General features: G+C 34.6%; 1 protein-coding gene across 2 annotated transcripts; it reads right to left on the bottom strand.

The window, feature by feature from the left end:
• Window positions 1–1,593: 1,593 nt before the first annotated feature.
• Window positions 1,594–13,420, bottom strand: LOC135634184 (poly(ADP-ribose) glycohydrolase 1-like). Of its 2 annotated transcripts, none has more exons than XM_065144473.1 (12): window positions 13,095–13,420; window positions 12,733–12,918; window positions 12,440–12,543; window positions 10,007–10,211; window positions 9,807–9,911; window positions 7,250–7,368; window positions 5,644–5,787; window positions 4,105–4,165; window positions 3,471–3,680; window positions 2,985–3,047; window positions 2,667–2,857; window positions 1,594–1,896 (listed from the first exon to the last, which is right to left on the bottom strand). In XM_065144473.1, exons 1-11 carry the CDS (start codon window positions 13,341–13,343, stop codon window positions 2,693–2,695), a joined length of 1,611 nt encoding a protein of 536 aa, XP_065000545.1. In that variant the 5' UTR covers window positions 13,344–13,420; the 3' UTR covers window positions 1,594–1,896; window positions 2,667–2,692. The 2 variants fall into 2 exon arrangements, with proteins under 2 accessions (XP_065000545.1, XP_065000544.1); XM_065144472.1 differs by having other exon boundaries at window positions 1,643–1,896; window positions 2,697–2,857.
• Between the last annotated feature and the right edge of the window lie 2,416 nt (window positions 13,421–15,836).

Genomic DNA, 15,836 nt, shown 5'->3' with positions numbered 1-15,836 from the left:
ATCTGATAAGAGACCATTCGATCGATTGATCATTGGTACGACTCGTAGATTCGTAAGAAATTATTCGCTTTCAATGATGAGTGTACCCGTATAATTTTACCCTTTCAAAGCTCATAAACTTTAAAAAATATATTTGAGAGTAAAAGAGATCCGACAAATTTATGAGTCATTGGTTCTCATACTCTACAACCAATGTGAGAGTATCAAAACATATTTGATCTTAAATATCAAATTAGATCTTGAAGAAATAGATCAAGAGAGAGAACAATCATTGTGAAAAAAAAAAAAAATTTGTAAAAGGTGAAACTTATCCCATTAAGGAATTCCTTAAAGAGTCTTTTTAGAGAGAGAAAATCAAAGAAAGAAATAATAGAGAAAGAAAATCCAAGCATAAAGGAACTATAGAGAGAGTAAATCCAAAGAGCGGAAAACTATAGAGAGAGAAAACCAAAGAGAGCAAAACTACAGAAAAAAAATCCAAGAAGAGAGAAACTATAAAAAGAAGAAAAAAAATTAGAGAGAGAAAACTTGGGAGAAATAAACTATTAAGAAGAGGAACGAAAAGAAGATATCTTAAAATGATATTGTGAAGACTTATTCACAACATTGATGAAGAGCATATTTGATTGTGACAACTATCAAATAAGAGGAGCTACAATGATCAAGAAGGCAATCAATATATTAGATTGCAGTAGGAGAAAGATGATCGATGGAATAGATCACTAGGACACCAATTAATTGATAGACAAAGATAGGTAGATTGAAAGTTTGATCATTTAAAAATAAAAGATTAAAAAAGATTAAAAGTATAGAAATATACTATTATAAGTTATTTTGGATTCCGTTATTATCAAGATTTGATGAAAAAGATTAATGAAGATGGAAAACCATGATGAGAACTTTTCTCAGATCGGAAGGCTTAAAAAAAATTATCTTTGATGATTTTAAAGATATGATAGATGACAGAGATCTTATAGTACTCTCCAAAGAACCGAAAGAATAGTTCATTTTTAATATAGAATAAGATAAAAGAGCAATGAAGCTTATCACTCAATTATTGCTAGATAAAAGCATTATTTCATGGATCTCTAAAGCTAAGACTAGAAGAGAAGTATGATTGATCTTAGAAGATACTTATAAAAGATGTATATATCCTCTTATGTTGTTTGAAATAAAAAAGAATTGTAAACGTAGAACTAGAACAAAGTCAAGATCTCTTAGTAAAAGAAAAAATGATATCTCATCAAATATGAAATACTCCCCAAACAGTATTCATGTTGATATTAATGCTAAGATTATATATATATATATATATATATATATATATATATATATATATATATATATATATATATATATATATATATATATATATATATATATATATATATATATATATATATACTGTTAAAGTGTTTGCCAATTGAGCTTGCATGTTTAACTTAGTGCTAAGTTAGTGCTGGTATGATTACACCTCTTGTGAGAGTGATAAGAAAGTAACCCTTAGAGCAATTGAGTTAAAACTTCTCAAGTTCCTTGTTGGCTGGACTCTTTCAAGTAACCCTTAGAGCAATTAAGAGGCAGAAAGCCAAGTTAGGTGGCAGATTTCCAACAATGTTGATGCGAATTGTCTGCCATAATGTTGTTGTTGTATGTTGATGTTCTCATCAAGTCCCCATTATTAAGAGAAGATACAAATATGCTGTCATCATCTTAAAGAATACTATTGCATTTATAGTTAAATTGGCTTGTACTTGCCTACATATTCTGGTGTCATTTTGCTGCGCATAGCTGAATCCCACCATGACTTGTTTCAACCAAAACAGCAATTGGAGACACAAGCAGCAGAAATCAGAAGATGAAGTTGACTTCTCTTTTTGTCATATGGAGGAGGAGCTGCAATGAATGAAGAAATTTGAATAAGCAACCCATGTAAGGATGTGAGGTGTGTGGATGTATTGTGGCAAACTCACAGCAGCAATACATTGTTGATGAACATTCTCAACCAAATTAGTGTAACGATAAAGTTGCTCTTTTGCGACCAAAGTGATCAGATTCATCTTTTTTATAACAACCTCCATCATATCAACAGGATGGGAACTACAATGAAGTTGAAGCCACTCAATATACCAAATCAAAGTATATGAAGTTAATCTCGGACTACTACTATTATTGATCCCACTGAGCAAGCTCTCAAAAGATCAAAGACAAGAACGATGCACGGAAAGTGATCATTCAAGATACCAATGTGAAAAATGCATGACATTGTTAAGCATGAATGAAACTGATTCCCTCAGGGGTAGGTAAGTGAAGTATACATGGCACAAGTGGTTCGTTTCAAGCAAAATGACATCAAGAATTTGTCTAATAGGCGCAGTTTAATCTGATGCAGCAAGGCATTTAACCAGAGGCATGGAGACAATCTACAACTAATGCTCTCTGTGACACCAAGTTACTAAATATGGAAGGTTTGTAAATCTGGCTCATTCATCTGGCTTGATCATTGCCAAAAGACTGAGCCAAACCAATATCATTGGGTGCTCAACTCAACCTAGATGAAACCAGTCTTAATTAAATGGGACAAAGTGAAACTGCAATAAATCAAATGAAACCATTGCAGAGGTTATCTTTGAAAAAAAAATACTAATTTGGAGAAAGAAAAAAACCATTTTTGAATAGCATCTTGAAGAACTCACTCTTCAGACGTGTGTGGCACATCACTGGGTTTATTACAAGGTAGGAGCCAGGCAAAGAATCCAACATGAGTTTTGCGGTTCAACCTTTGGTCAGAGTATTCAACTAGCATGTTCCACAAGTCACCAACCGTCCATCCATGCAACAAGATCCATTGTCTCACCTGTTCCAGTGGTCGACACATAGTCACCCTCGAAGATTAGAATTCTGACAAAAAGAGGCAGTATGAAATATAGTGGCTCTCTTTTTGTCCATTCAGACATCAAGAGTTGCCTTTAGACTTAAATTACCTCTTCTAATCTTTGCAAAGCTGCTTCACCAAATGTGTAATAATGAATGAAGGGTCTTAATGCCTGCATCAGGGAAATGAATTAAAATTTAAAAGGTTAAAATAAAGTGATATGAAGAAAATATTATAGCATTCACAAAATGTACATCCGATACAATATGACCAGATAGATCTACAGATAAAACCATGACTATGGTAATCCCTGGATTTATCTAATAAACATTAGAATGTTTCTACAAAACATTTTAATACATTCTGAGATTTCTCTAGTCAAGACAGCACAAAAAAAGATGGCCAAGGATGTCAAGTTAAAGTCAGCATATCACAAATTTGCAGTTCTATGTGGCAAAATGCAGTGCAAGCAGCTCCATGTTTACACTAGGTCACATTTTATAAGCTGTTACAGAATTGAGATATACACATTTATCAAGTTTCCCAAGCTATGTAATTTCAAAGGGGAAAAACTCCAACCACTAGTGGAAAGTACCTGTGATGCAGCAAGCCACTGGATTATACTCTTTATTTCAGGATCACCGCCAAAAACTCCACATCCCCAGTTTCCAGTTGCAATCCCAACATTATCCTGTAAGTCCATCACTTGGGAGCTTTCACTGTCACTATTTCCTTCAACCTCACTTCTATTTTCATTTTCAGAAATCCCAGTGCTGTTCTCTTGGTTAGAACTATTTGCATACCACTGACAAATATGCAAAAGCAATAATGAAGAATAGCAAAGGGTTCCAGCATGTACAGAAGGAAAAAAAATGAAATTTCAATGTAAGAACATTAAAACACTTTAAGGAGTCAGAACTCAACTTCAGAGAAAAACTTCAACAAGGAAAAACATAGAAGGTACAGGAAAACAACAAACGTTTTTGGCCCCAAAGATACTGAGATTATGCAGATTTTGTGAAACCCAGTATGGTTGATTCAATGTCATTTCAGGCTTTCAGCAAAGATAAATTATGTTGAGAACATTAAACAGTATGTGCGTTTTCTCCGGATCTTTGTTTGCTAAAATTTCTGGCGGGATAAATATAGCAGGTTGCATTAGGAAATTCATCATTGCTGTAAATGATAGACGAATATCATTTTTGCATAAACTAATGTCTCGAAATAACCTTTAGGCGACGCTTGTACACTGACTGGTCCAAGAATCCACAGAATGCCTTGTTTGTCTCCCTAATCAACAGAAATAATTGCATAAGAAAAGGTATAATAAACCAATATAAGTGACGAACAAATATTATCATAAACTCATCTTTAATAAATTTATCAGGAAGGACTAAACAGGATGTACTATAAGAGACATACTTCTTTCACCTTCATTTGTTACTCTACAGAAAAACAAAAACACTGCAACTTAATGTTTCCTGATACTTAATGCAGATTTCTCAGAAATGAATCACAAATAACATTAATTAGTCTGAGATACAGACACTCTAAATTCAAGAAACTTGATTCTTGAGTAAGAGATTCTGTTTGAACCTTCGCATGCATTATAAAGAAGGAAAAGAAGAAATGAACAAAACAAGGGAAACCATGGTTAAGGATCTAATCTTATGTTTTTTCACACAATATTTTCCTATTTAAATTAGTTTGCTGGATAGAATTCATAATAATAATAACAAATGCAAGGACAACAATTTCAGGCTTTTCTCTGGACCCTGGTTATGATGTACTAGTTAATAAGATTTTTATTGGAATCTGCATCCGTCTTCACTTTCCTTCATACTTATGATGTACTAGTTAATAAGATCTCAGAGTGCATTATACAGTAGGTATTATCTACTATGACAACTTCACACAGACTCAAGTTGATGTCATTACTATGATATTTGAATAGTAAATAATTGTTTGTTGTTTCTTTTTGTTATTCTAGGCAGATATTATGATGATGCCGTCATGAAATCCAGCCTAAGCAGACATGGCTTGGTTACCTAGAGGTCTTAGTGGTGTTCTTGGTTACCTAGGTATAAATTTTCCAGGAACCTAGTGGTGTGTGTTTGGTGGCACATTTGATACACTTTGTAAAGATGCTGAGTATTTGTAGGACCAGGTGCCCAAAATAGTAACTCCCACAAGCAATTTAGGTGAGACCTTGGTCGTTACAGAAGTCATACGAGTGAATTGATCCCAATATGTCTGTAATTTAGTGACATCAGAGTACAAGATCTAGATGGAGTCAATCATGGGTTTCTTGTGATTACCAGACCATATTTGCTAGACCACCAGAATTTGTATAGCAGAGTATATCAGGATCTAACATATGTATGTTAAGTTGTTAACCATTCACTGTATGTTGACACGAAAGATCCTAGGCACTTACAGGACTAAGCGACACACAACTGCCACTTATGCCTAGCACTTTCCAGTGAGGAATTGTATTGCTATGAGATGCAACAAGTTGACTAACTCCTCGTCATTATTCTTCCGTTGGTATAGCAAAAATCTTCTTATGGAGATGAATAAATATGAGATGTAACCTCAAAGCAACAAATGTTGATTCTGAAAACTATATGTTTATGATGGTAGGAAAGTTCTAAAAGATAACAGCAATAGAATAAAGCATGGAGACTACTAAATTGATAATGAGATTTATCTCTGAAATAGAGAAAAAATAATTCATAAGAATATATTCCACGAAAAAGTTAGCATACCGTACAAGGCCTTCAACTTCATATTGCCACATTCTCGGACTGCATAAAGCATCTATGGCAGCAATCCGTGTTTTCCGTCTGCCTATTGAATCATATGGTTTGTTATCCGGGTAGTCACCAACAAATCGGAATGAGGAACCATATCTATCAAGCAAAGAGACGACAAGTGACAAAGAATTAGGGAGATCCCCAGGAGAGCTGTGATATGTTTCATGCAAGTAACAAAGAAAATGAGATAATAAATATATAGAATGCACGAACACCATGACACTAGCATAGATATATATTGTAAAGTTAGTCTGGCATTTATGGCTCTACAATTTGCAGGGTTAAGAGGTTACAATAAAACAATACGTTTTGGAATATCCAAATTATAAACAAATAGGTACATATGCAACCACAGGTTAAATTTCGTCCTCTTTGACAGTGATTGCAATGCATTAAAAACTATCAGATTTCCATCAAACATAGCTGGCAATGAACAATCACCAACATATGCATGTGGCAACCCAACTTTTGGGAAAAACTACAAGACACAAAGAAGCACAAATCAACAAATATGATAGGCTACAAACCGCCCATAAAGATATTATCAAATCTGAAGAATATGGGCCAATCAACAATGGATTAGAAAAAGAATGACAGAATTTACTGAACTATAACAAAATTATTACAATTATAAAATAGCCAATACGAAGATTTAAACCTTAGGGCTTAAAATGTGTCATATACATGTAAAAGAACTAAGATAAGTAATGGGAGAAGAGGTTTTTTTATGAAAATATCAGAAACCCAATAATCCTATTTCAAGATACATCTAGAACCATTTGACACAACTCCTAATGGCTTAAGGACACTCCTAATCCAGCCTACAACAAAAATAGGGCTAAAAAATATTAATACAACTCAAATTTTGATCATAAATTGAATAATATCTATGATATCAATCTTGTGAAAATTAAGTGGGTTTATCAATCATTAGCATACTGAAATTAACATGTAGCAAGTACTTCTTCAATGGTGAACATAGTATATTATTGTCCAAGATGACACATGTTGGTCAAATTCAGGTGCATTGGTAAAAGTAGCTGCAAAGTTATTGCTGAATCACGTTATTATTATTATTATTATTATTATTTGTGCAACACTCTCGCCAATCAAATTCGGGATAGATCATGGTGAGCATATTGCTTTCTTAAGTGCTTCCTACAGCTTCTAGTCACGTAGCTGCTGTTGCCCTGATTGATGACAGGTCTGTTCAAGCTACAGGATTTCTCACCAATAATGCCTCCACATCGATCAAATGGCCTTTCTCTTACTTCAGGTAGCCTTGATGGCATGGCCTTTCTTTCACTTCAGGTAACCATCTTGACTTAGCTTGACTCATCGATTTTAATCAGATCACATTTGTAAAAGCAAAAAAAAAAAAAGAACCAAGTAAGCTATTGCATGGTTTTCACTAGAAATGCAAAATAGCAACATTCCTACAAAATATTTCGGACTCAGCAAAGTAAATAAGTATGTATATAGTAAATTTTATTCTTGTTTAAGTGTACATAAGCAACTCACAAACATGATAATCTATACATTTCACAAATGTACCTACCCCATGTAACAGGAAAACCTCTCAATACCAATAATTTCAATAGCCTCATTATCTTCCATACATGCCATGAAAAGCATGCCAACAATTAGTTCTGGATTTATCATGAATCGGATCTCTTCCTGTTTGACAAAGCAGTGAGACAGCCGTTAGATTCTTAAAGATATTTTGCAGTTTACACAGATGGATGGCCCAGTGGCAAGATGAACATATATATCATTTATTTAAGCACCCACAGTAAGAAAAAATTTATTACCATAAAGCACTTATTTCAGACCAATAGCTACAAAAATAGAAAAGCTACAACACTCAAGAACCACCTTTCACCTTTGTTTTTTGGCTTTTCATACCAAGGTCCGTCATTTCAGGTACTGGTGCTGTACCAGTAATTGCGGGGACCAGTGTAGCACCAGTCCAGATTGGTGTACCGAGTGTTGATACACCAGTATGCACTGAATTTCGGTACATGATAAAATGATGTTAGAAAATTTTAGAAAAACTATTTAAACCTAATTTCTCCCCTTTTCTAGTTATATACAATCAAATTATACAGTTTCTTTTGAAAAATAAGTTATAGATTAATGAAAATCTATCATCTAGAGAGGCAATACAAATTGCAACATTTTCTTATACAAAACTGAGCCTTGCTCTTGCTCTGTTAGCATATTTAACTCTGATATTGCACAAACCTTCGTGTTAAGCACGCAAGAGACCTTCCCTGATAAATCAAAATAGACAATTGTAAACAATATAAAGGTCTATAAAATACTAAATGAGAGATGCACTTGGGATACATGCTTGTTGCCACATTCTGAGTATTTCTATGTGAGAAATGCACTTGGGGTGTGACACATATAAAGAGTGGTTGAGCATAGTCAAGCACATTGATCCTCATTTACTGCCTAGAGTATGGCCTAAGGCCCAAGAGAATGGCTAAAATTGTATTTCAATGATAATTTTCCAACACATTGCTATACTCACAAGAAGAACTCTAGATCTGGCATGACCCAAATCAAAACTACATAGACTTAACAAACATATGAAGACCAACACCAAAAATGTATTCCATGGATTCTGATAAAGCTGAATATGGAATATCTTGCATTTCATAAGTTTTTGATGGTTTTTATTGGACTATACGCAAGCTATAAATCATTAAATGCCCAAAAAATTAAACAAAGAAGAATGACTTAGTGCATTAGGCTACTGCCAATGTGGCATCTATAGAGGGTCACTATATGCATCCTTGCTTGGATATTGTTTCCATGACTAAAGTCCTAATCACCCAGGCCATAGAGGTGTAACATAAACAAACCTACCTTATGAGCTAAGGTCAACAATCTCACAATGAATTTGGGTTTGGCTCAAATTTGAACATTATCCTGGTGAAAACTATAGCCAGAAGCCTAAAACTTGAATAATTCAAGCCACTTAATGCAGATCACAAGTCTCACATAGTAGCACCTCTATGTACTTTAAAGTAAGGTCTGCCATACCGAAGCATACCGCCCGTACCGGGCGGTACGTACTGGTCCGACAGATTACCGGTACGCGGACCGTCCAGTACCGCTACAGTGCTATAGTATTATACTGTAGCATTGCTACAGTATGAAAATGTATAAAATTATTCGGTACACCAGGGTGTACCGCTCAGTACGCCCTGATGTACCGCCCAGTACACCGGTACCATACCGTACCAAGCCCGGGTCAAAATGTCGGTATGATATGGTACAGCGAACCTTGTTTTAAAGTATAAACACTAAATTTGTGAAAGGTTAAAGGTAGAGTTTCCTCTATAAGCACAGAAAGACACAATCAAAAGCGTCTTTACTAAAGAAGTAACATACTCAACCTTAAAAAATTTCCCCAACTACATCAGCCATATGTCTATTAATTACTTCGACATCAGCTACTTCACGTACCAACAAGCCCATGTTCCTATGCATTTTGCAGTTATCATCTTCACCATGCCATAAACAACTTTCCTCTGATGGAGGATTTGCTCGGACCTTGCCAATGGCATGCCTTCTATCCACAAAAATAAACTAGTTGTGGTCCTAGCTAAAAATGAGAACCTAAGCTAGCCTTGTTTGCATTTCCATCATTTAGGCTCATTTTAATGATATCCCTCAAGGACAGTCTTTTGCATTCTGAAGTATAAGATATATGCTGACAGTAAATTTCATCAATGGCTAAAATTCAAAGCATTGACAACAAAAGGATGCAGCTCACGAAATTGTGTCTAGTCTTGAATTGTATGATACAATGTGGCTCATCATATTGTCATTTAAAAGATATATAAAGGAAATGCTAATTGGTTTTGGATATATCTCTCTGAGCAACATCAGACTAATGATAATTGTAAGGCATCTATATAAGCTTTAAACCTGCTATCACCTATTTATAGCCATAAATCCATGCTTTAATTGCATTACTAGATTATCCAACAACCAGACTATAAAATTGCAAATAGTAACTGCCACCAAGCAGAATCAAAAGAAGCAACTAGACTGACTTTGGCAGATAATATGACTTATGCAAAAAGTTCAAGAAGGAAAACCTGCACACAGCCCCATTCAAGGGCACCTCCTCCAAGATACTCATTTGCAAAATCTACTTCAATAGCTTCATGTGGCTGATCTTCGATCAAGCCTGAGGAAAAGACCTATAAAGAAAAAGATATGATGAGAATTTCAGATGCACATTATAAATTAGCATGCTTTGTTGATGCAAGAATTCAGATGCACAGCACAATTTTACCTCAAAAGAGCACAGAGGAACAGTAGATGTACTCCAGTTAGCAGATGTAGGATATGTAACGCCGTGATCACTGCTTTCCCGAGGAAGAACTTTTCGCTCAAAGGAAACATATCCAGTGGGCATTCTTAAGCATATCCTCTCAAAGAAGTGAACAAGGCATCTTACTTTCTGTTCTTGACAGTGTTTTCCATTACGATTAAGTGAACTAAAAAAATTGACATATTCAGTCATTTCAATATCAACATGGCAGAAATATGCAATTAAATAACTAAAAAAGTGAAACAGTTCACATCACATCCAATATGATAAGGACACGTCAAATCATCAAATCAAAAAAGGAGATACAAACAATGGGGATTGCACAAGAGAGTAGGATGGGGAAAAGAGGACTTCGCATAATCAGGAGCACGAAGTTATTGGATAACTCACCAACAGAACAAATATAAACACTATAAGATGATGGTTACTGTCAATTGTAAGGTATTATAAAGGCAATCATCTATGAGATATGCTGCAAACACGCTTAAAATAAGCATCAAGGTCAGGCTTACTATAAGGTGAGCGAATGGAAGATCAGCAGTTTTGAGGATCATCTCCTTGTAATATACTTAGGAATATGGACAAATGATTGAAGCCAATTAAACTGCCTAGCTACTGGTAGAAAACTGCAAGTTTCAGAGGTCAACTGTGCCTTCATCCTATTTATCTATACCTCTGAATGATGCTAAATCGCATTTCAACATCAGTGAGGTTGACTCACGCTGTAAATTTCGACAGTGAGATGATTAAAAATTGTTAGCCATGTCAGGCCATGATTGTGGGTATGGAAATGCAGTACGATAATTTATTTGATACATAGTAAAAAGAGTAACCCTAGTTGGTATGCTACTTTAAGTTGTTTGGGATTGTTTATTATATATGGATATAATATATCATACGCCACTCCTTTACTCAGGATAATCAACTCATATGCCTTATGTAAGAAATAATTGACAAACAAAGAGCAAATGTAGCATATAATTTTTATATGAAACTACATATAAAAAGTAAAAGGAAAACAATTATTAAGGATTTATTTAAAATATTTTAATAACCCATTTATGGGTTACTTATTCATGTACCTGTTGTGCATCAGTGTGGCCTCCTTAAATGGGGCCAGGCCACATCTAATTAGGCAGGTGTTAGTCACAGCTCTAATTCAAAAAATTAAGCTGCTGGGTTTGAAAAGCCAAGCCATCGTTGAAATCCCAAAGATATGAGAGAGAGAGAGAGAGAGAGAGTCTCTCCTTCCCCACCATACCCTCACCTGTAGCAGAGGCTCATAACATTGATGGTGGATATGCAAACAACAACAAGAAAGAATGGTGGGTGGCACTTGGTTAGTTTTTCTTCCCTCTCCTCTTGCTCCCTCTTCTCCTCCTCCTCATGTTAAAACTGAGGAATTTTCTTGTATATTTAGCTTTTTATTGATTTTACTAGAGATATGAGTCACATACAATCATGACCTAGGACAAGAAAGTCACATGAACCGGGACATGATGGGTTCATGGTTCCATGGGTGCTATATGGCCATATGAGCAGAGATACAATAATTTCCATGCAATTGAGAATAGGCTTTCAACTGATGAATTTTGCGGTGATAAAGCTGGTTATATAGGTAGTGCAGGATTCTTAAAACTGTAGGCTGTTATCAGATGGGTCCAGCTTCATCATATGCTGCATCACAAAATCTAAGGCAAAACATAAGAGTTACAACTTTGGTCTTCAAAGTTTTTCATCTGTATTATAAATAGAAATTTAGTAGGTAGATAATTGTTGCTACTAATGATCATATAACAATGTAAATATACATTTGTGGCAAGATATTTTCAGATTAACAATTATAATTATTAATTAAAGCAAGTATTGAGAGTCAGCATATACATACATGACTAAAAACTAAAAGTTGCTTGCCTTATGCCAAGGAAATGAAACTTCATAGGCCACTAGCTAATGAGACCTTTTCTTTTCAGAGCAAACCTAAAGATACACATAAAGCATAATGCTTGAAAGAAAGTTTAACTGAAATTAAATCTGTCCTGCACCAGTTGTTATCTAAGAGATATTATGTCAAGTGCGACTTTACTTCATTTGCTTGAATAAAACTGAAATGACAAAGTCAGGACAATACGGTCCATGAATGTCTAAGTGCACTTACAAATATAGTGTAGGGACTAAGTCACTACAAAATTTCAAAATAACTGTCAGAATCTAAATGTACATAGTTTTCTGTGCGTGACTTTCAGAATCCATTCAGTGATCATTAAAGAAGAGATGCGTACATATGCAGAACTAAATTTTGCCATCCAATCAAGTAGAATATAGCATAATCATATAATACCATAAACCTCCAGGGATAAAGAATGAGTCTGAGAGCCAGCACAAAGTACTTACGCAAACAATACATCGAAATTGATGATTGGAGGACATCTCGCATCCCTATCACTAGTGGGAAACAAGCAAAACATTGCACAAGAGAGCAGAGCGGCTATCAATTCCTGATGAGGCATGAAACGCCAAATCAATCAGGATACCATATGTATCAAGATACAAAAATGAGAGTAAGATATACAACAAACAATCCCATTTAGCTCAACAGCACGGAAAAACACACAATGGAGAAGAAAGACTGAGTAAAAACCAAATGGAACACTCAATCGTTGGGTTGACCATTTAAAAAATTTCACCTGATTAAGAAACACTAAGCCTGGTTCTTGAGGTCCCATGAAGCGAAGCCCAGCCTTTCCTTCACCAAACATTTCGTCGGACTTCAGATAATGTGCTTCTAAGAGAGAAGGTAAACGTAGCAACAGTCTAGCCATCCCCGGAACGACCTCTTCGAACCACACCCTCGAATCCATCCCAGACATCATCTGCCAAAACGAAAGGAAAGAAAAGAAAGTCAATTCACATACTAAAATTCGGTTATTCTCGCAGGTAAACTGCATACTAACTGCCCCCTATGATCTTCTTTACTTAAAACTGGTCAAACCCGAGCCCCTCAAAGACAGAGGAGGAGAAGAAAAAGGGGGCTTTGGAAGAAGAAGACCTCATCAAAAAAGAGGGCGTATCCAGAAGCGGTACGTGGGGTCAATTCCCAGGAGGAGAGGCCGAGGGAGTCCCTGAGGTCGAGGATGGCGTCGAAGAGGACCCCGCCGGAGCGGACGCGGCTGACAGCGGGGCCCAGGGCGAGGGCTTTGAGGGCTTCGAGGGCCTTAGAGGGCCAGAAGAGGGTGGAAGATCGGAGGAACAAGGGGAGGAATGGGAGGATGGAGTTGAGATCCTCCCTCTTCTCCATGTCGACGCTCGAAATCGCGCAGTAGAGAGCAAGCAAAGACGAGCGAAGCCAACCCCCCACGACTCCGCCGTGACTCGTTTTAAAGCTGGTCAAGATTTTGGATCGGGACAAAACTCGGGGCGAGGAATTTTGCGGATGATACGGAACAAATCGGGCCCTCCATTATCCAATATAACATCTCAGCCGTTCATTCGTCGACCGGCTCTGCCCATTAATTGAAGAAAGTATCTCGTAAAACCTTAATGATATGTTATTATTGTTGATTTTACATTAATTTAAGAAAGTATCTCGTAAAACCAAAATTATCTTTAATACTTTCACTCTTTTGCATGGAACCGATCGGTCCACAAGTCTATGGGAGGGATTAATGAACTGTCAAATACAAAGGATCTGTCATGTCAATGATATTTTGGGATACAAGAAAACTAAGAAAATTAGTGGAAAAAAAATAAAAAAATAAATAAAAAAAGTCAAAAATAAAAAAGTTCTTTTTTAAACAATCCAAAATATATAAGCCTAATTTAACTTACATGTGAGAGGGAATAGCATAGTGTAGAACTGTCTTTGAGATTGTTTACACCCAATATTTCACCGAATTGTAATTTCGAATTTTATATTAGAACCTATCTATTGCAACATTTGGAGTTTAATTGGCATATAATGTCCTCTTTGATTAATGATTGGGTTCTTATTGGTATATAATGTCCAACTAGCTTTAGAATTACTGTTAATTGAATCAAAATTTTAGTTTTTCTTGCAGACTAACGAGCATCACTATTCGAGACATCTCATCCTAAGTGTTAGAGGGGCTATCGGTTGTTGGGAGTTGGAGCTATCATTAATTGGACTAGTTGAGTAATTTGGGAGATTGACTATATATCATCTTGATTAATATTTAAATTTGTTAAGTGAAATTCAAGAAAATCTCTATAAGAATCATCATACGAGTGGGGATCTGTCTGTACGATAAGAGAGTATGTCTCGAGCAAGTATGAATTGTTGTTCGTTGTGGTGAAGACGCAATCGGTGAAAAGTAAAACGTTCTCACCAGAACGCTCATTTAGCAAGTCAATAGGATGATATTTTTACGATATAAGTCATCATTTTATGATCAAAATAATGTAAAAAATATCAATGATCTAGCATCAACTTGACTTAGTTCGAGCTCAAATACACAAGAATTTTAGGTACAGTCAAAATGCTTCAAATGCTCAATAAAACACCAACTAACACAAAAAAAAATTGAGATTGGATGAATTTTTGTCTATATGACACTCTAATTAGTTACAAAACAAAAATTTAAATTTAAATAAAATAGTAACTAACCTAACCTCAATTATTGTGTCATAATGATTTTTTTATAATGAGTTCAATAGAAAAATAATATTTTATGATGTGAGTGAAATATTCTATCAATGATTTATATTGGGCTGATGTCTATGTTATCTCTTTTGTGTTGACTATGCTATCATGTGTATGTTAGAATGAATATTCTTACATCTTTAATGATAAAAATGTTTGTGTATTACTCACCCTACATCATTAAAAAAAAAAACCATGATTACTTATTTGCACTAGTTTCTTCAAAGATTTTCATTGATATTTATTTATGGTTTAATTAATGATAAAAATGATGGTGTATTACTCACCCTACATCATCAAAGAAACATGATTACTTATTTGCACTAGGTTTTTCATTTTCATTAAAATTTATATATGGGTTTATATAAGTTTTTTCCCTTCATAGTCTATTTTTTAGTGTTGTTTGTCCACAAAATATTTAGCTATTCTATTTTCTTAGACACAATGTTTATTTATCCAATATCATTAGAAGAAATTTCTCATGTTATTATGTGATTCCCTCACAATTCCAACATATGAGCCCCATTCTCTAAATTCCTTTTTCAAATATACAAAATTTATATATGAAATAATCTACCAACTAATAAATTTACTTTCACAATAAAAAAAAAGTCTACTAGCATTGCTATAAGTTTTTCGATAAAAAAAAATAAAAAAATAATTTTAAGAAAACATATAAATCACTCTAAGAATTTAGTTCATTATAACTTGAGTTGAATATATATAGTTCAATCAAAATATAAAGAAAACAACTAAACTTGATGTAGATATAACCCACCTTGTGATTCAATCACTTGATTTCTTATTTTTCATCAAATAAAAAGGAATAATATCCCTATATTTAAAGGAAAATATTACCTTTCATGTATATACAAAAACCAAATGTTGAGATGGATATATGAAATTCCTAAGAAGAATAAAAAAATTTATTAATAACTAGGTGTAACTCCACTACAAAATAAAATGAAGGAGAAATATATGTGTTCTCTTAAGAAGTGATAAGTTGGGACAACTAATATTAGTGATGCAGTGAGAAACAAAGAGAAACCTAAACATATTTTAGTGAATATTATAAATAAAAAATTTAAATACTCTTGATTTGAGAACTTAATAGTGATAAATATGCATGTG

Source organism: Musa acuminata, chromosome BXJ3-3, assembly GCF_036884655.1.
Source record: "Musa acuminata AAA Group cultivar baxijiao chromosome BXJ3-3, Cavendish_Baxijiao_AAA, whole genome shotgun sequence".
Taxonomy (NCBI): Eukaryota; Viridiplantae; Streptophyta; class Magnoliopsida; order Zingiberales; family Musaceae; genus Musa; species Musa acuminata.
Note: the sequence above shows the minus strand (reverse complement) of the source record. Positions and strands in the feature narration are given on the sequence as shown.

Bases quoted from the DNA above. Each gene is read 5' to 3' on its own strand.
- LOC135634184 (XM_065144472.1), bottom strand. From the start codon at position 13,343: ATGGAGAAGAGGGAGGATCTCAACTCCATCCTCCCATTCCTCCCCTTG. The intron at 3,681-4,104 runs GTTATTTCGAGA...CATATTTGTCAG, and splicing joins TGTACAAGCGTCGCCTAAAG to TGGTATGCAAATAGTTCTAA. The intron at 2,858-2,984 runs GTAATTTAAGTC...CCACTGGAACAG, and splicing joins CTTTGCAAAGATTAGAAGAG to GTGAGACAATGGATCTTGTT.